Source organism: Eublepharis macularius, chromosome 8 (assembly GCF_028583425.1).
Source record: "Eublepharis macularius isolate TG4126 chromosome 8, MPM_Emac_v1.0, whole genome shotgun sequence".
NCBI classification, from domain to species: Eukaryota; Metazoa; Chordata; class Lepidosauria; order Squamata; family Eublepharidae; genus Eublepharis; species Eublepharis macularius.
The window spans coordinates 140,489,266-140,506,920 of NC_072797.1; the positions used below are offsets into that span (position 1 = coordinate 140,489,266).

At 46.9% G+C, this 17,655-nt stretch overlaps 1 protein-coding gene across 1 annotated transcript; it reads right to left on the minus strand.

The window, feature by feature from the left end:
* Window positions 1-9,696: 9,696 nt before the first annotated feature.
* Window positions 9,697-13,513, minus strand: MBOAT4 (membrane bound O-acyltransferase domain containing 4). Its single transcript, XM_054987627.1, has 3 exons — window positions 13,395-13,513; window positions 11,833-12,057; window positions 9,697-10,693 (listed from the first exon to the last, which is right to left on the minus strand). The coding sequence occupies exons 1-3, from the start codon at window positions 13,511-13,513 to the stop codon at window positions 9,697-9,699; spliced, it is 1,341 nt and encodes a 446-aa protein (XP_054843602.1).
* Between the last annotated feature and the right edge of the window lie 4,142 nt (window positions 13,514-17,655).

Sequence of the window (17,655 nt, forward strand, 5' to 3'; positions counted from 1 at the left end):
CCAAAATGATGGGACAGAGTAAGAAAAGGAGAAGATAACCTTGAAGGGAGGGAGAGATTGGAGGCAAAATGGTTGGGGCAGAGTGGAGAAAGGACGGATGGGGCGAAACTTGCAGAGAGAGAAAATTTGGTTGAAAGGGAGTTGCGTACGAAGGTATGTTGTGTTGTGTTGCAAAAGACTCATGGAGACCCTTCGGGCAAGCGAGCAGAGGTGGTTTGCCCTTCCTTTCTTTTGCAGAGCCTTCGTTGGGGGTCCCCCATCCAGTTACCAACCCTGCTTAGTTTCAGGGTCTGATGAGATTGAGCTACGCTAGGCTGCTTGCCCTCCTGAAAGGGAGTTCCTTCTCAGTAACTAATAGCTAGATCTTGACCATGAGGTGGGCACTGCTGGGTTTGTGTGGGAAACATCATACAATATGACGTGCCTGTGTTGGAATTGCTTGAAGCAGATTGTGGAAAAGGAATGCCTGAACAGCACAAAAGTGCCTTTGCCTGGAAAAGATATATAAGTGGCCCAGTCCAAAAAACTTGCAGAAAATAAAATAATTTTAAAAACTGCTTCCTTATGATTTCAGCTGGCTTAGACTGGAGTGACTCTGCAGAGGGGTTGCAACGTAAAACTACCTATAATGATAGAAGCAGCTATTAACATTCACCAAATAGGTTGACAGAACGTTTGGTTGCTCTGGCAAGTTCCTCCCTGACACTGCACTACCCTTGTAACTTTGACAAGCAAGGATTCATTTCATAAAGCACATTCATTTCCCAACAAAGATGGTTCTCTGTGTTTTGCCAATGCAAAGGGTGGTGCAAGGTATGCCTCGTTTGCTAAAGGAACTTTGCTTTCTGGAGATGTCGGGCCTGCAATCTGGTAAACATCCTCTTTTATGAAAGCTGCATTGAAGCCGTCAAGGAAGTGTTCGCTTCTTGATAGCTAAATTGTGCACAGAGGAAGGAGAAGAACAATCGAGACTTTACATTGCAGGCTTTGTGCCAGGCATAAGAATAGCTGTATCTGGTTTATCAGTTGCAGAATCTCTGGTTTGGACGGCTTCCAGCTTTTCCATACAGAATGGATAAATAGCCAAAAAGAGGTGGGTGCTTTTAAGAACTGTACTTTGGAACGCGTTGAGAGGTGGATGAGAATCACCAGATGGGAAAGAGGTTGTACGGAAGGCTTTTATATCCCCAGTTAGCCTCTAGACCCTGTTTGTCTTATCCAGGGCTTTTTTTCTGGGAAAAGGGGTGGTGGAACTCAGTGGGTTGCTCTTGGAGAAAATGGTCACATGGCTGGTGGCCCCGCCCCCTGATCTCCAGACAGAGGGGAGTTGAGATTGCCCTCCGCGCTGCTCAGCAGCGCAGAGGGCCATCTAAACTCCCCTCTGTCTGGAGATCAGGGGGCGGGGCCACCACCCATGTGACTATTTTCAAGAGGTTCCGGAACTCCGTTCCCCCGCGTTCCCCCTGAAAAAAAGCCCTGGCCTTCCCTTCTAAGCCACGATCCTGCCTATGCAGGACCTGCGGAGGAATCATCTACCTAACAGATTCCCGCTGAAAATACTCTCGTTTGTTTCCTGGTAAGAATTGGGTGTACATTAATATTTTAGAGAATCAATGCAGTCGTAGTACACTGAGGCTAGCAACAGCTGGAAAGCTGGAGGTAGATGTTTACTCGCATCACATAGGACAGGAGGTCATTAGCCAGTGGGTGGGTTATCTTGTTCTCCGAGAATATCTTTGGATAAGATGCAGAAAGGTAAGGCGGTGCGCTTGCTGAAGCCAGCTGGCCAAAGCTCAAACTCTTGCACAACATCCTTGTTGAAGGCCTTTGCCCTAGAGGTGGAATTGGGAAGAGACAAAGCAAAACTGCGGGGCTGCAAAACAGACTTTGCTGACCCAAACCTGCCGGGTGCATAAGCTATCCGTTTACACAGCTCCCACAACCGTTGATAGTGGGGGTATGCACTGGCCTTGCTTATGCTGCTTTATTTAAACTTTTTTCATTACTCCCCAGGAGTTTTCCTTGCACTCTGTTTTGCATATGCTGTGGCCATAAGCCCAGAGAGGCCGGCGTGTGGACAGTCAACAAGAATGTGCAGCCAGTCCCAACTCAGCAAAGCCTCAGGTGTTTTTATCCGGTAACTTTTATACTATTCCTTTCTACCAGATCACCCCAGGTTACACTGTTGGTGAAAGTTAAGAAGGTAAAGGTGCAAGCAACGAGTCATTACTGACCCATGGGGGGACAACACATCACAACGTTTTCTTGGCAGACTTTTGTGTTACGGGGTGGTTTGCCACTGCCTTCCCCAGTCATCTACACTTTACCCCCAGGAACCTGGGTACTCATTTTACCGCCCTCAGAAGGATGGGAGGCTGAGTCAACCTTGAGCCAGCAACCTGAACCCGGCTTCCACCAGGATCGAACTCAGGTCGTGAGCAGAGCTTGGGCTGCAGTACTGCCGCTTACCACTCTGCACCAGGGGGGTGAAAGCTGGTATTTATTGTCGTAAAGGGGTAGAAGAGGTACAGGAATACTACCATAAGCAATCTGTGGGAGAAGTTTAAACATAAAAGCCATTTACTTTTTCCAGCTGTGTTCTCAGAACATTGTCAAGGGAGCGTTATTTTTGTTTCTTTTTTAATTTACTTGATTTATATTTTCTCTCCTGTGGGGACTCAAAGCTACTTGCATTGTTCTCCATTTTATCCACATAACAACCCTGTGAGGTAGGTTACATGGAGAGTGTGCAACTCGGCCTAGGTCACCCAGCCAATTTCAGTGACTTCTTCAAACCTGGATCTCCCAGATCCAAATGTGATGTGTTGAGGCCCCAAGACCCGTAGTGTCTTTAAAAAAAAAAATTTCTGCTTACAGGCAAACTGCATGTTACACTTAGCGCTGACCAGCTGGGGTTTTTTAAAGGTGGAAAAAGCCTTCCAAAGCTGCAATTTTGTGTATTTATTTACTATACTTATAGCCCACCTTTTTAACTGAGACTAAGCAGATTAAAACATTAACATGAATCAAAGGAAAAAAGAAAGCAGTATTAAGATACACTGTCTGTAAACAATGCGGCAACTGCATTACAAAGATATGAAATAATGTGGTACGAACACTATAATATGTGCAGCCATAGTACAAACAGTTCAATAAATTGTAACCCTATTCCCTGTAGAAAAGCTAACCAAGTCCATTTACTCCAACCCCTTCCTTCGATAACATACCCTCCTGGTTATTCAAAGACAATGCACCACAAAAAGGTAATAAACGGTAAACTACGCTCTCCACCCTCTATGAAGGCGCCCTGCTCACCAGTTCCATTTACATTCGACTTTAATAGGAATGCTTTTCCTGAATAATTCTGTTTTATCTATTCTGCAGAAAGATGGTAGAGGGGGATCCTTTCGGACCTCCACAGGCAGGCCGATCCACAAAGTAGGCGCCACAACTGAGGCTGCGTGGGTTGTGCACATGGGAGCAGGGGGAGGGACGGGGGTGCTTAACACTTCTGCCTGGAATTTTTCCCCATTTAAAAACTGAGGCCCATTTGCTCCCCCACCCCACCATGGAGTCTGTGGAGCTTGCCCCCCTGTAGATTCATAGTATGCATGCACAGATTCCTTGCACAGGAAATGAGGTTGGGGGCGGTTAAAATTTCCTCCAAGAAAGAATACAGACTGTCCTGTGGGCCACCAGGTTTCAGATCGAAACTGAGGATCTGGCAGCCTTATTGATGGGCGTTATCATCAAAGAGTGTCCCAGGAGTAATTTCGGGTTACTGGTTTTAACTAACAGACGGGTTGGGGCTTGCACGTTTTAGGAATCACTCCTTCCCCTCCCGATGCAGTGGTGGCTTTTGTGTAAGGGTTCCAGCAATGCACGGGGAGGCATTCTCTCCGCTTGCGCTGCCTCTTTAAAGTGTCTTTCAGTGGTTTAATATTCGACTTTTATTAGGTCCCAAAGGAGAAAACACCACTTCTGGATGAGAACCGTCCAGCAAAGCATCCAGTTTCTACTGGGGCCAGCCAAACGCCCCTAAGAAACCTACAAGTAGGGCATGAAGGCAACAGTCCCACCCTCGCTCCCTCCCTACAAAAGCTGATAGTTACAGGTATAGGGCCGTCGGACATGGAGGTTCCATTGCGCTATAACAGCTAGACAAACAGCTACTGTCAGTCCCTTTAAAAAGTTATATAGGCTAGTGGGTCACGCCATAGTTCAGTGAATAGTTTGTGGTGATCAATGGTCTTGGCAATCCTTAAATATTTCTTTTAGTGGCTGTTTTTTTTTTTTAAACTGTTCTGTTGATTTAAATACCTGTTCAGGGAGGGGCCGTTAAAAAAGGCTGTGAACGCGTGTCACGGGAAGGAGGCGCAGATTTGCTTGTGCATACATCCAGTGACTATTATTTAACGAAAGTTCACAGTCACATAATGCGGAAGAAGGAACCACTCCAGTAGCCCAGTCTACATTTCTTGCTTGCACAACAATGGCTAGTGCGACACCATCAATGTGCTGCCTGGATAGGGGAATTTTGGGCATAAAAACCGCCCTTCAGATATGCAGACCTGGGTTGAAATATTGGATCATGCTGCCACCTGGTGGGCTTTGTATCGAATACAACCCTCTGGATTGCTATGGATGCTATGAGCCGTCTTTGGATGCCACGTGCCATCAAGTTGCTTCCGACTTATGCTGACCCTATGAATTAACAACCTCCAAAGTAACCTATCATTGCTCAGATCTTGCAAATGAGAGGCTGTGGCTTTCTTTATTCCTTCCATCTTTCCTAGCAAAATTGCCTTTTCCAGAGAGTCTTGTCTTCTCATGATATGACCAAAGTACGATAGCCTCAGTTTCATCATTTTTGCTTCTAGGGAGAACTCAGGCTTGATTCGATCTAGAACCCACTTATTTGTCTATTTGGCCATCCATGGTCTCCGCAGAACTCTCCTCCAGCACCACATTTCAAATGAATCGACTTTCTTCCTGTCCGCTTTCTTCATTGTCCAACTTTTACAATCTGTACATAGAAATAGGGAATGCCATAGTAGGATTATCTTGATTTTGGTCCCCAGCCGCAAGTATTTCAGGACTGGCACATCTAAGCAGGGGGAGTAAGTAATGTGGCTTGGGCATGGATAGAGGCAGGCTGGCCATTCTGTCTGCTTCTCCTCCTTGCTCCCGCTTGGCTGCTGAGCTAGAAGGCAAGGGTGGGGAGGAACAAAGCTACACCAAGCCATTGGTGTACTTCTGTACTACGTGCTAGGTTGGCACCAACATCCATTGGGGAGTTAGAACAACCTTTGCCTCCCCAAAAGTGGGAGCTGCTGCCAGAATAGATTGCCAGATTCTGCTGGTGTTCATTACAGGGTATGTCTGTTATATTTAAGGCAGTAAGGATGATAAGGAAATGGACTGAAAATAAAACAGCCGTGTCAAGAAGTCCTTATATACAGCCTCATTTGGAATACTATGTTGTCCATTTGCAATACCCAGGGCTATTTTTCAGCAGGAACGTGGGGGAATGGCATTCCGGAACCTCTCGAAAATGGTCACATGACCGGTGGCCCCACCCCCTGATCTCCAGACAGAGGGGAGTTGAGATTGCCGGCGCGGAGGGCAATCTAAACTCCCCTCTGTCTGGAGATCAGGGGGCGGGGCCACCAGCCATGTGACCATTTTCTCCAAGGGCAACCCACTGAATTCCACCACCTCTTTTCCCAGAATAAAAGCCCTGGCAATACCAAATATTACGGAGCCTGGAAAAGTACAAAAGAGGGCACCCAACTTTATTAAAGCGCTGGAGTACTTTTCCTATGAGGAAAGGTTGGAGAATCCAGGCCTTTTAGTTTAGAAAAAAGACAACCAGGGTCAGGGTATGATAGAGGTTTATAAAATTATGCATTGGGTAGAGAAACTGGGTACGGAGCACTTCTTCTCCCTCTCCCAAAATATTAGAATTCAGGGGCATCCAATGAAGTGACGAATGGAAATACTTTTTTACACTGCTAGTGGAATTAGAGATGGCCACAGCCATTGCCTGCTTTAACGGGAGAGGAGACAGAATCATGGAGGACGGGTCTATCGGGATGCTGGATAGAGGGACCACGGCTCTTATCCCACAGGGCTTTTTATGTAACACTTGTAGAGTTTCCAGGAGCGACAGCCACTGCTTCCCTAGTAGCACCAATATCATTCTTAGCCACCAGTTCTTCAGTGATGGGTTGCCAGGCACTTGATTGTGCCAGTCCCCTATGTCACCTATGATGAGGGCTACCAGATTCCCCAGCGGGAGTGGGGGATCCCCAGCTCCCATCCTCTACAGCCTTTCACACTCCTTGCCGCTCATCCCAAACCTCCCTTCACAGATCTGGGGCCTCCCAGTCAAGTAAAGGCTGGGTCACCGTACGCCCCCTCTAGCCTCCACTATAGCAGGCAGAGAGCCCTGACCCAAATAGAGGGCCACAACATCAAACCTTTAAATATCTGGACGTGGGAGAGCTTAGGCATTGCACGCCAGGGGGACTGCCCATAATGCGTCCTCTGCCATTTTAAGATTCTACTTCACAAAAGGAGCCTCCTTTATCCCAGCAGCAATCAAGGTCTTCCAAGGAAAGGTGGTATCAGCTCCTATACTGTGATGTTATAGTGAGATAAGAAAGCTTGGGTATTAGCCTTAGAGAATGCTAGAGAATGAATTTGCCCCCTTAAGGACACTGACGCATGGGACTTGAAGTCAGATACTCCTTTCTGACTTCCTTCCTCCTTGGTGTGTGAATTTGATTGCCTTTCCTGTCTTTGTCTCTGTGAGCCAAGCTACGAGTGACGCCTGACACAGGTTGGACACTTGTCAGCTTCCCTCAAGTTTTGATGGGAAATGTAGGCGTCCTGGTTTGGCTCTGTAGCTTGGCTCTGTAACTACTTATCACCTACTGGGAGATGGGGGAATCCAACGCTTTTGCCGCAATCTCCAGAAATGAGTTAAAGGATGAACCCTGATTGTGGCTTATGTGAGTTACCTTTGTGTCAGTGAGAATGGGATACCCATGTTCTGGCTGTTGTTTGGAGGGGCACGTTAGCCTGCGATCCAGGCTGTATATGGTTCTCAGGTCTGTATCTACAAAGAAAGGTGCTCACCAGAAGTTGTAGAAAGTTCCTATAAAAGATTCCTGGTATCCCGCGATATAGCTCAAATGCCCTTTTTATAATAGAGACTGGGCTGATCCCCTTGGAGTCTCATACGTGGCTGCACGCATCTTCCTATTGGGTAAAAATCTTCACTCCAGTGAGTTTAGTACCCTTCATCCTTGTCGATAGCCACCGTTCAACCTAGGAAAGAGGGGAAACTCCAGGCATATGGCCTCTCCCCCCCACCCCCAGTTTTATTGCATCTTGGGTACCAAAAAGCAAAAGAAACAGTTAAACAGCAGCTCTGGGATCATACCTTACAATCAGATAGGGCACAGATACAGAAATATGATATCCAATTACTCTACAGTATGCCAAATGCTTCCAACCAGCAGATTTTCTTAGATCCCTTGAGATCCCCAAATATCAGAGAATTTTTACCCTTGCACAACATTCTACCTTCAGCCCTCCTGGAAGGCAGGTACCATCACGTTCCACTCCTACACCCTCCTGCCGGGAAGGGGGGGCCCTGCCATTTACCTCGTGCTGGCAGCGAGGTCCTCTTCACATGCGCGCACTCCAGTACCTGTGAGATGATGTCACCATTGGAAGTGATGTTGTTGCTCCAGCCACAGGAGCGCTCCCATGCTCCATGTGGGGTTGATTTGGCCCGTTTGGGGCCCAAATCGGCCCCAAACGAAGCGCAGGAATGCTCCCGTGGCCATTGCGATATTACTTCTGGAAGTGACATTGCCATGCCTGTTAGGAGCGTGTGCACATGGGGCACATTCCTGAGGTTCCTGCCGGTAGCAGGCAACCTCTGGGAGCTTGCCACCTCCCACCGACCACTGGCGGGTCAGCGGGCAATGTGGCAAACCCCCGGGAGTTTGTCCACCACTGGCGGGCACCTGGGAACCCTAGTTCCCCACCCCCACATACAATCTTCGTTCACTGCCCTATATAGGCTGCCAACATTTAGATTAAACTTGGCCCATTCGACGTGACCAGAGTGTTTGAAGTCTCTGTGTGTGTTTTATTTCCCCTCAGCCGATGATTTCGAGCCAGCCAGGGTTAAGCAAAACAAAAATAAGCTTTATTGACAAGATGGAACTTGGAGTGAATGGATGTTAAACGAATAAACACACTGGAGTTAAACAGTGTAACAGAAGAGGCTTGGGCCCAGCCAGACGTAGCTCCGCCGCCTCTCCTCAGCAGGGCCAAAGCCCTTCTCTCTCCTCTCAGAGCCAAACTACAAGTGATGTCTGACACAGGTTGGACACTTGTCAGCTTCCCTCAAGTTTTGATGGGAAATGTAGGCAGCTTGGCAGAATGTTGTACAAATGACAGTTGAAAAGTCCATTGGACAGCAGTTGGCGAGCCAAGCTGCAAGACCAGGATGCCTACATTTCCCATCAAAACTCGAGGGAAGCTGACAAGTGTCCAACTGTGTCAGGTGTCACTTGTAGCTTGGCTCTCAGCCTCTCCTGGGCCTCCCATCCCTCCAACCGACCCTCACTCCCATCGGCCCAGCATTCCACCCACTCCCATTGGCTGTTTCTCAGGAGAGGCGGAGCTGGAGCCAGTCCTGTCCGTCACAGTCCTGTTTCTCTTCTCACAGGGCTTGCTAACCACAGGAAATACATTTCTTGTTTTACCTGCACAGCTGGCATTCAGGAGCTAAACTTTTTTCTCTACTGACAGACTTCAGTGTACCGTACTAAAAATTGTTTTAAATATATTCCTGGGAATGCCTTGTCCTATACAGATTGAACCTTCTAATGCTATGTTTAACTAAGATGTGTTGGATAGTGGAAAGTTTGTAACCTTCAAAATAAAGTTGGAAGTCTTCCAAAAAGTTATTGGCACTGATGTGCATAGGATGTGCTTGCGGGGAAATCATTTTGCATATATTACGCAAAAAATATAAGTGCAATCCTAAACAGAGTTACTCCAGTCTAAGCCCATTGACTTATAAAGAGAGGTACGGGTGAGACAATTTGCTTCCTTCTAAGAATTAGACACTGATGTCTAATTGAGAGCCAGTGTGGTGTAGTCAGACTAGTTTCTGGGAGACCCGGGTTCAAATCCCCATTCTGCCATGAAAAGCAAACTGGGTAACCTCGGGCCATTTTTTGTCACCTACAGCAAGTTCTAAGGAGAAAGACTCTTCTGGTTTTCAGATTCAGTGGGGGAAATCCCGTTAAGAGGCAACCATCAATCAGTACCTGTAACATCATCAGCTCATTTCTAACATTCCCATACCATTCTACCTTGGAGGAGTTTTGCGACGGTTTCTAAATGTTTGTGAAATTCTTTTTTATGGGGGGGGGGGTGGATGTCTGTTTTCCAAATAAATATCGAGGAGCTTTTTTTTAAAAAAATGACAAATAGCCCATCTAATGCAGGAGAGAAGATGATAGAAAACTTACAAACTGGCCTAAAATGCAAATCACAAAACTGGGCTTGCTCAGGGAGGGAAGAATTTGCTGTGATGCTTCTTTAAATCTTGCCCCTGTCTTGAACCTCATTTGTCAACCATCTGTAGTCATGATTGTTAAGGCTTTAATGACGGGACACTCGAGGGTCCACAGGGCTGCTCGTACTTCTCTTTGCTAACAGTGGGAGTGAAATGGCATAGAGCAGTGGGAAGAAGCTGTTGTAAGAAAACCACAGCTGCCAAAGCAGGGACAGGCTCCGCATTTCAATCGCCAGCATAACGTAGGCCACAATCAGCTGTGTCTGACACCACGTCAGGATTTGATACAACAGCCTCCAAGGCTGCGAGGGTGCAAAAGACCGGGAAAAGTAACGAATGCGGTAATCAGCTTCCACCATCACAGCCCAGCACAGAAACCCAAAGATCTGTCCTGGATGTAGGCCGTGCCACCAGGCTGAAAAGGCAAAGGTAGCCAGCAGGGGACGAGACGGGGTCCTCTGGAATACAAGCCTTTTGAGCCACTGAGCGGTGCTCTTGTTCCACGATCGGGTAAAGACGGCAATCCTGTTGGTTGTTTCCAGGGTCCAGATGTCTGTGTCTAGGAGAACACCACCGGCACTCCCTGCGTATCGGTCACAACCAAGTTCCAGCCCCAAGCCAGAAGCAATAAAGATGGACTCATCGAGCATCCAGTGAGAGTAATAGGCCAGCCTGAAGAACAGGGCAGAAGTCCATAGCGCAGGGATGCAGCCGAGGCCCCTGCAGCTGAGTAGGTTGTCCGGTGGGCAAGCGTATCCTCTCACCAGGTTTTTCAAGAGGGCCAGAATCACAGCACCGAAGCCTTTCTGTGCGGCAGCCCAGAGGAAGCGCTTGGGAGGCGGAGCGCTGGGATTCTTTATCCATGCCTGGAACCTGTGGAAAGAGCACAGGGGGCCCCCCAGCAAAGTTGGGGGGGAGAGCAGATAGCTAGAAAACGGCAACGCTCGCAGCAGGTACTGCATCAGCCGACTCCCCTCTGCAAGGCTCGGAGACTCGACCCTCACTTTTCTTTCCTGGATATCCAGAGCTAGTGAGGTCGCCTTCTGGGTCATCATCATGAGCACCGAAAGAGCCACAGAAAATCTGGAACCAGAGCAGAGATTGGTAGATGTTGAACTGTCCCAAAGAAGCGTGGGAAATGTAGTTTAGTGAAGGCGCTAGGAATCCTTCACTTGAAATTCCTACACACACTCACGCAGTTCAAGAGATTCTGTGGAAAGAGGGGATGGCTAATTAAACAAATCAGAGCAGGAGGCACAGCTGTTGTGACAGGCAGAACCCAGAAATGGGCCCCCCACACACACAGGATCCAACCAGAGCAGCGCCTGAACCAGCTAGGAGGAGCGGTGGACTGGGGAAGAGTTAAGGCCTGACAGCGTTTGAGACAGTTCTGGGGGGCAGAGAGTCCGGGCTAGGGTTGCCAACTCCAGTTCCTGGAGAGGGTGGAGTCTGGGGGATTTGATTTGCCAACCTCCAGGTGGTGGCTGGAGATCTCCTAGAATTGCAACTGATCTCCAGGCCACAGAGATCAGCTCTCCTGGAGAAAATGGCTGCTACTGGACTCTGCTATTTTGCTACTGCAGACTAACACGGCTAACTCCTCTGGATCTATAGTTTAAAATGTTTAATTTTTTTTTTAAAGTCAAGTGCTGCCACCCCTTCTCAGACCCCATCAGACAACCCTAATGGAGTATTATGTGTATATTATGTCATTATTTTTACCAGCGACATTATTTTCTCTTTCTTTTTGTTTTAACGTTGAGCTTAAAGAAAAGCTATGACACAAAATGCCAGCTTGCTACTTTGTGATTTTTAATTATTCCTGATAAAAAATATTCCTGTTCCTTTTTATAGGAGAATAATTGCCATACAGTTCACTCAGAATGAAGCGAATGGATCATCTAGCTGAGGCAGCTGTTCTTTGGATTCTAGCTGGCTAAACGTAAAACGAAATTGTTGATTACCCTGTATTGAGCCTTCTGTTCCTCACTCATAGATATCTGCCTATGTGTGGCTCCGCTACATTGCACCTGATGAAGGGGGCTCTAGCCCATGGAAGTTTATGTGGGAATAAAATGTTGTTGCTCTTTAAGATGCCACCAGATTCTTGTTCGTTTTTGCTTTTCCCATGTGCGTTAAAGTGCTGCAAAGCAAGCGGCTCCTAAAATTATGTACAGCACAGATTGTTGCACCAGGTTTGTACACTGGAGTTGCATCGTTACCTGATGCCTGCAGCCTCGTGCAGGAAATATTCTTTATAGTGCAGACCCATGTGGCAAACTGTCTGCCAAGCCATCTGAAAGAAAAATACCCATTTGTGGGCTTGTTGTGGGCCGGCTGAGTGGATTACAGCAACAGAACCCACGGTAGATATAAATACCAGCAGTGCATAGCACCCCATTGCAGAGCAGGCCAGCAGGAAACCGCTCGCCAGCAGACAGATGTACCTACAAGAAATCAGAAGTGTTTCCAAAGTCAGGCAGGCAACCATTCTGAGAATTTCCCACTGTAGAGTTCTGTCTGAATTATATCCCCCATTTCTTACAGAGGTTCCAAAATAGAGATGAATAAGGAAAATGACGATGGAATGAAATGTTGCGTAGCATAGGAAAACCAACAACACCCTAAGCCAGCATTTCACACCTAATATGAAGGCAGTGGAGGTGTTTCTAGCAGACAACGGCCATTTTCACACTGCTTACTGGCCACTGAGCATCGTGACGTGCTCCTGGAATGACAGCGTCTTCCTGGCGCAATTTTGTGCGAGAACGGCATTTCCCGCGCAAAATCACGCCAGGAAGACGCTGTCGTTCTGGGAACTCGTCGCGATGCTCAGTGGTCGGTAAGCAGTGTGAAAACGGCCAACATCATGCAGGGGCCCCCAAAACAAGCGCTGCGTTTTGTAAGTGATAGCACAGCAAAACGGCTCTGCCAGAAGTTCCAATTATATCCTGGCTGGAGAAGGTCTTAAGATCGTGATGACCTGAAAAATTTGCTTTCCTCCTCTTATTTATTTTATAGCATCTGACCTGACAAAAGAGTCCTGGAGAACTTGAAAGCTTGTGTCACTGAGTTGGTCCGAATAAAAGGTCTTATACTGATAAAAAGTTCTGGACTTCTCAAAAGTTTGCACTCATTGGGTTTGTCCTAAGAAAGGTATTACATGTAAGAACTGAAGGACTTGTATGCTCCTGACACTGAGAGATCTCTGTCTTTTGGTGCTACACCTCTGAAGATGCCAGCCACAGCTGCTGGCGAAACGTCAGGAACTACAATGCCAAGACCACGGCAATACAGCCCGGAAAACCCCCAACAACCATCGACTGGTATGCTGTTCCTGGTCTCAGGTTATGAGGGGGCTTACTAGAGAGAGAGAGAGAGAGAGAGAGAGAGAGGAAGATGCTCCGCTCTATCTGATGCTGTCCCTTTGATGTGTAGAATGCTACTGTCAGAGAAGTTGCTCTGAGAAAAAAAGGCTGCTTTGGAGGGTGGAGGCAGTATGCCCCACTGAGGTCCCTCCCCTCCCCAAGCCCTGCCCTCCCCAGGGCCTACTCCAAATCTCCAGGACTTTCCCAAGCCAGAGTTGGCAATCGTATCATGAAGTGCCATGCAAACTTTATTAAAAAGCAGAAATGCGTTCAAAAAGCAAAGAAAGAAAGAAAGAAAGAAAGAAAGAAAGAAAGAAAGAAAGAAAGAAAGAAAGAAAGAAAGAAAGAAAGAAAGAAAGAAAGAAAGAAAGAAAGAAAGAAAGAAAGAAAGAAAGAAAGAAAATAAGCATACATACCTTGCATTTATAGACAGACACTGAGAAATCCATAAATAATGAAAGAAACCAACGAAAGGAAAAACAGCCAGCTGGTATAAAGCTGTCGGGTGGTATAAAAACAGCTTTTCCCAGTTCATGGGGATCCAGTTTGTCATAACGCTTTTTTGCCAAAGGCCTTCCACTCTTCTCTAATCGAGACAAAGAACTGCAATATGTACATCTCTGCATTTCCCCTATATTGGAGTGGACTAGAGACAGAGGGTCAGCCAAGATAACCAAGGTCAAGTCAGTCTTTTAGAGTCTGAAACCAAAATGCTAAGGAGATCAGGCTATGCACCGGCTTTCCTGAGATACATTACTGAAGAGAAAAAGAAAATCTGCGTGTTGTTTCCTCAAATGCCATTTCTTCTGAGCTTCTGTGTCATGAGCGCTTAGATGGACAGGTGTTAGCTGCGTGTTCTGCCAGGTTCCTTTTCAATACTGATTACCAGGGCAGGCGAACGCAGAGATAACAGCCTCAGTGCCAAGCGGTTTCAACCCCTCCCTGACATGGGGAACAGTTGCAGCAATTAGCACACTTTCAGAGGGTGGCAAGAGTACGTTGTTGTGCACCTTCCTCAGTGGTTCGGTCAGATGAATGCTAGTTGTAAGAAAAGTATCCATAGTGCCAAGTCAAGGGTGGGAGGCATGGAAAATAATTTTCACATTGGACAGGTATGATACAAGGTATGATACAAGGCACAGTTGTTATTTTCTAGCCAGGGTTTCACAGTGGTTAGAGTGCTGGACTAGGACAGGGAAGATCCGGGTTCGAATCCGCCCCCTCACCTTGAAACTTACCAAATGACCTTTGGGGATGAAATGGAGGAGGAAAGAACCCTGTATGCCGCTCTGAGCTCCGTGGAGGTAGAACAAGGCGAAAACACAGTAAAGAAAATTTAGTGGAGGGAAATATCAGGATACTTTTTCAAAATGTTTTTGGACTATGTACAGACACTAGATTTTTTCAAGTTCCATCCCCCTCTTCTGGGTTCCTAGACTTTAACAGGGAAACTCTATACACCCTTCTGATCCCACTGACTTCAATGCACTAGGAAGGGTGTTTAGGATGACCAGGGCTTTTTTTCTGGGAAAAGAGGTGGTGGAACTCAGTGGGTTGCCCTCAGAGAAAAGGGTCACATGGGTGGTGGCCCCGCCTCCTGATCTCCGGACAGAGGGGAGTTTAGATTGCCCTCTGCTCCAGTGGCGTGGAGGGCGATCTAAGCTTCCCTCTGTCTGGAGATCGGGGTGGGGCCACCACCCACGTGACCGTTTTCAAGAGGTTCCAGAACTCCGTTCCACCACGTTGGTCGTGAAGGTGCCACTGGACTCCGATCCAGCTGTTCTGCTGCAGACTAACACAGCTACCCACCTAAACTAAACTAGGATGACACACTGGAAATGTTCGGCAGAAGAGACACACACAAACTCTGCACATGTACATGTGAATGCATGTTGACCCAAACTGCCAGCACATGTCTTTCTTTCCACATATATGCCCTTAGCTGCCTATTGACATACCTGCTGTCGAACATATTTGAGCCACACTTCACATACAAAAGGACATACTGCTTCACTCACTGGTTAGTTGACTTGTGGAACTCACTGCTACAAGATGTGGCGATGGTTACCAGCTCCAGATTAATTTAAAGGGGGGGCAAACACATTTATGGAGAATCGATCTACTGCTGGCTATTAGCAAGCTATCCCAATTATTTAATTATCTCCTTCATTTTTACCCTGCATTTCTCACCAGTGGGGACCCAGGCTGGTTTACGTTGTTCTCTTCCATTTTATCCTCACAACAACCCTACGAGGTAGCATAGGTGGAGTTTGTGTGACTTGCCCAAGGCTACCCAGTGAGCCTCCATGTCAGATCGAGGATTCAAACTGGGTTCTCCCAGCCCCTGGTCCAACACTAACCAGCATGCACATCACACGGGCTTTCTCTGCATCCTCCAGGTACGTTGGCAGAACGCTTCTGGTTGTCAGATGCCTAGAAGCGGCCACCAAGGGATAGCTGCTGTTTGTAGGCTCCACTTGTGGCTTTCCCTGTGGTGTCTGACTGGCATACTGTTGGAAAGAGGATACTGGGCTACATGAACCCTTATAATAATAATAATAATAGCATTCGATTTATATACCGCCCTTCAGGACAACTTAATGCCCACTCAGAGCGGTTTACAAAGTATGCTATTATTATCCCCACAACAAAACACCCTGTGAGGTGGGTGGGGCTGAGAGAACTCCAAGAGAGCCGTGACTCACCCAAGGTCACCTGGCTGGCTTCAAGTGGAGGAGGGGGGAATCAAACCCGGCTCTCCAGATTAGAGTCCCGCGCTCTTAACCACTACAACAAACTGGCTCTCAGTCTGGCCTTGGTCTGAAGCTGCATGCACGTGTGTGGATGAGGCATTCCTGGGAGGAGCTCTGAAAAATACATCCTTCCTTTTGGAAGGCCATGAGGTAAGAAAAAGAATCTCCCAAAGGAAAAAGAAAGAGAGGTGGAGTCAGAAGCCGCTTACTTAGCAACCGAGTAATGGATACTCACAGAGAGACGTGTAACACCCCTCAATGTCCAAGGCATGCTGAGTCGCCTATTGCAACGTGTCCAAGCACCCTTCGGGACTTGCGGGCAGCAATTCTTCTGTCTGTGTATGAAGAAAGAGCTGTTTAGGTTCTGGAATAAACTGAGAGATGGAGCAGACAGACGATGCCATGAGCTGGCTGCAGCAGCTTAGAGATGCGGGATTTCTCCCTGGGATGATGCAGAGTAGCTGATCTCTTGCCCTTTAGGAGTGCCTCCACGTTCACCTGTGAGTCTCTGCCTAGGCTTAGACTAGAGTAACTCTGCACAGGATTGCACTGTGGGAGATCCAGGTTCAAATCCCCACTCTGGCGAGAAAACTGCTACTCTCAGTCTGCCTACCTCACAGAGAGAAAATGGAGGAGAGAACCATGTATGCCCCTGTGAGCTCCTTGGAGAAAGGAAGAGATACAAATATACTTAATATATAATAGCCCAGTGCTAAGTTCTTAGGAGCACACAGTTCAGAGGTAGGGCTGCCAATCACTAGGTGCGGCCAGAATTCTCCCTGAATTCCAACTGATCTCCAGACCACCGACAGCCTAGAGAAAAGTTGATTCAAGATTATGATGGGCTTGCGCGCTAATTACAAAAGAACTCTTTTACATAGTAATGATTGTTTACTTGGCACAAGCACTTTAGCCACTTGGTTTACTTGTGAGTCAGTCAGTGTGACATATGGAATGTTGTTAAGGCAAATGCTTTGTTACAATTCTGTACTTGCTATTTGTTGAAGAGGTTTGTGAAAAATGACTTTATTGGTAAATTATTTATCATTATTATTTATTGGTTGGGAGGGGCTCTCAGATGCTTCGCTAATGACTTAAGGACTGTAGACTTCACCACTGTGTTGCCTTACATACTACCTGTTGTCTTAAATATGTGCTCCTATGAGCTATTTGTGCTTCACGTGCTCCTATATCAGCCCTAGAATTGCTTATGTTCTGTTTCAGCATTTCTTCAACTCTGTATTGGATTACGGCTAACATTGTGTATTTGTAAACTTGTGTTTATTTACCCTATGACGTTGTTTATGGAAATGTCCTTGAAATTGACTGTACAAATCTCACACTGTGTAATCCACCTTGATTCTCAGTGAGAAAGGAGGACTATAAATGACATAAATATCGTGGAATAATAATTACAAGCACACCAAAGAGGTTTTTCTGTGATAGCTTTATTAGCTTGATAAACATTTTTCACTGACTACATCTGTGGTTTGGTTAGCCTTCACGATTTTGTATCACTGTTTCCCTTGGACAAAATGGCAGAGCCAGAGGACAGGTTCTGTGGCGTGCCAGAGATTGTAGGTGAAATCCCTCCACAGGCACTGCCCTCAAATCTCCAGGCATCACCCAGGCAAGAGTTGGCAATCCCAGAGACTGCCTGCAGCTTCTCATTTGCTCTGGCAGAGCCATGACTGCAGGCTGTGGCCCCTCCGCTTATCGATGCATGACTCTCAAGCTGGTGTTTGGGCTCCAACAAAGCGCTTTGGGAATGAGTAATTGGCAGAATTGTGTACTGTATATAAATAACAAAACTAAAATAGCAAAGAGTCCAGTAGCACCTTCAAGACTAACCAACTTTATTGTAGCGTAAGCTTTCGAGAACCACAGCTCTCTTGGTCAGATTGCATCCAATCTTATGCTACAA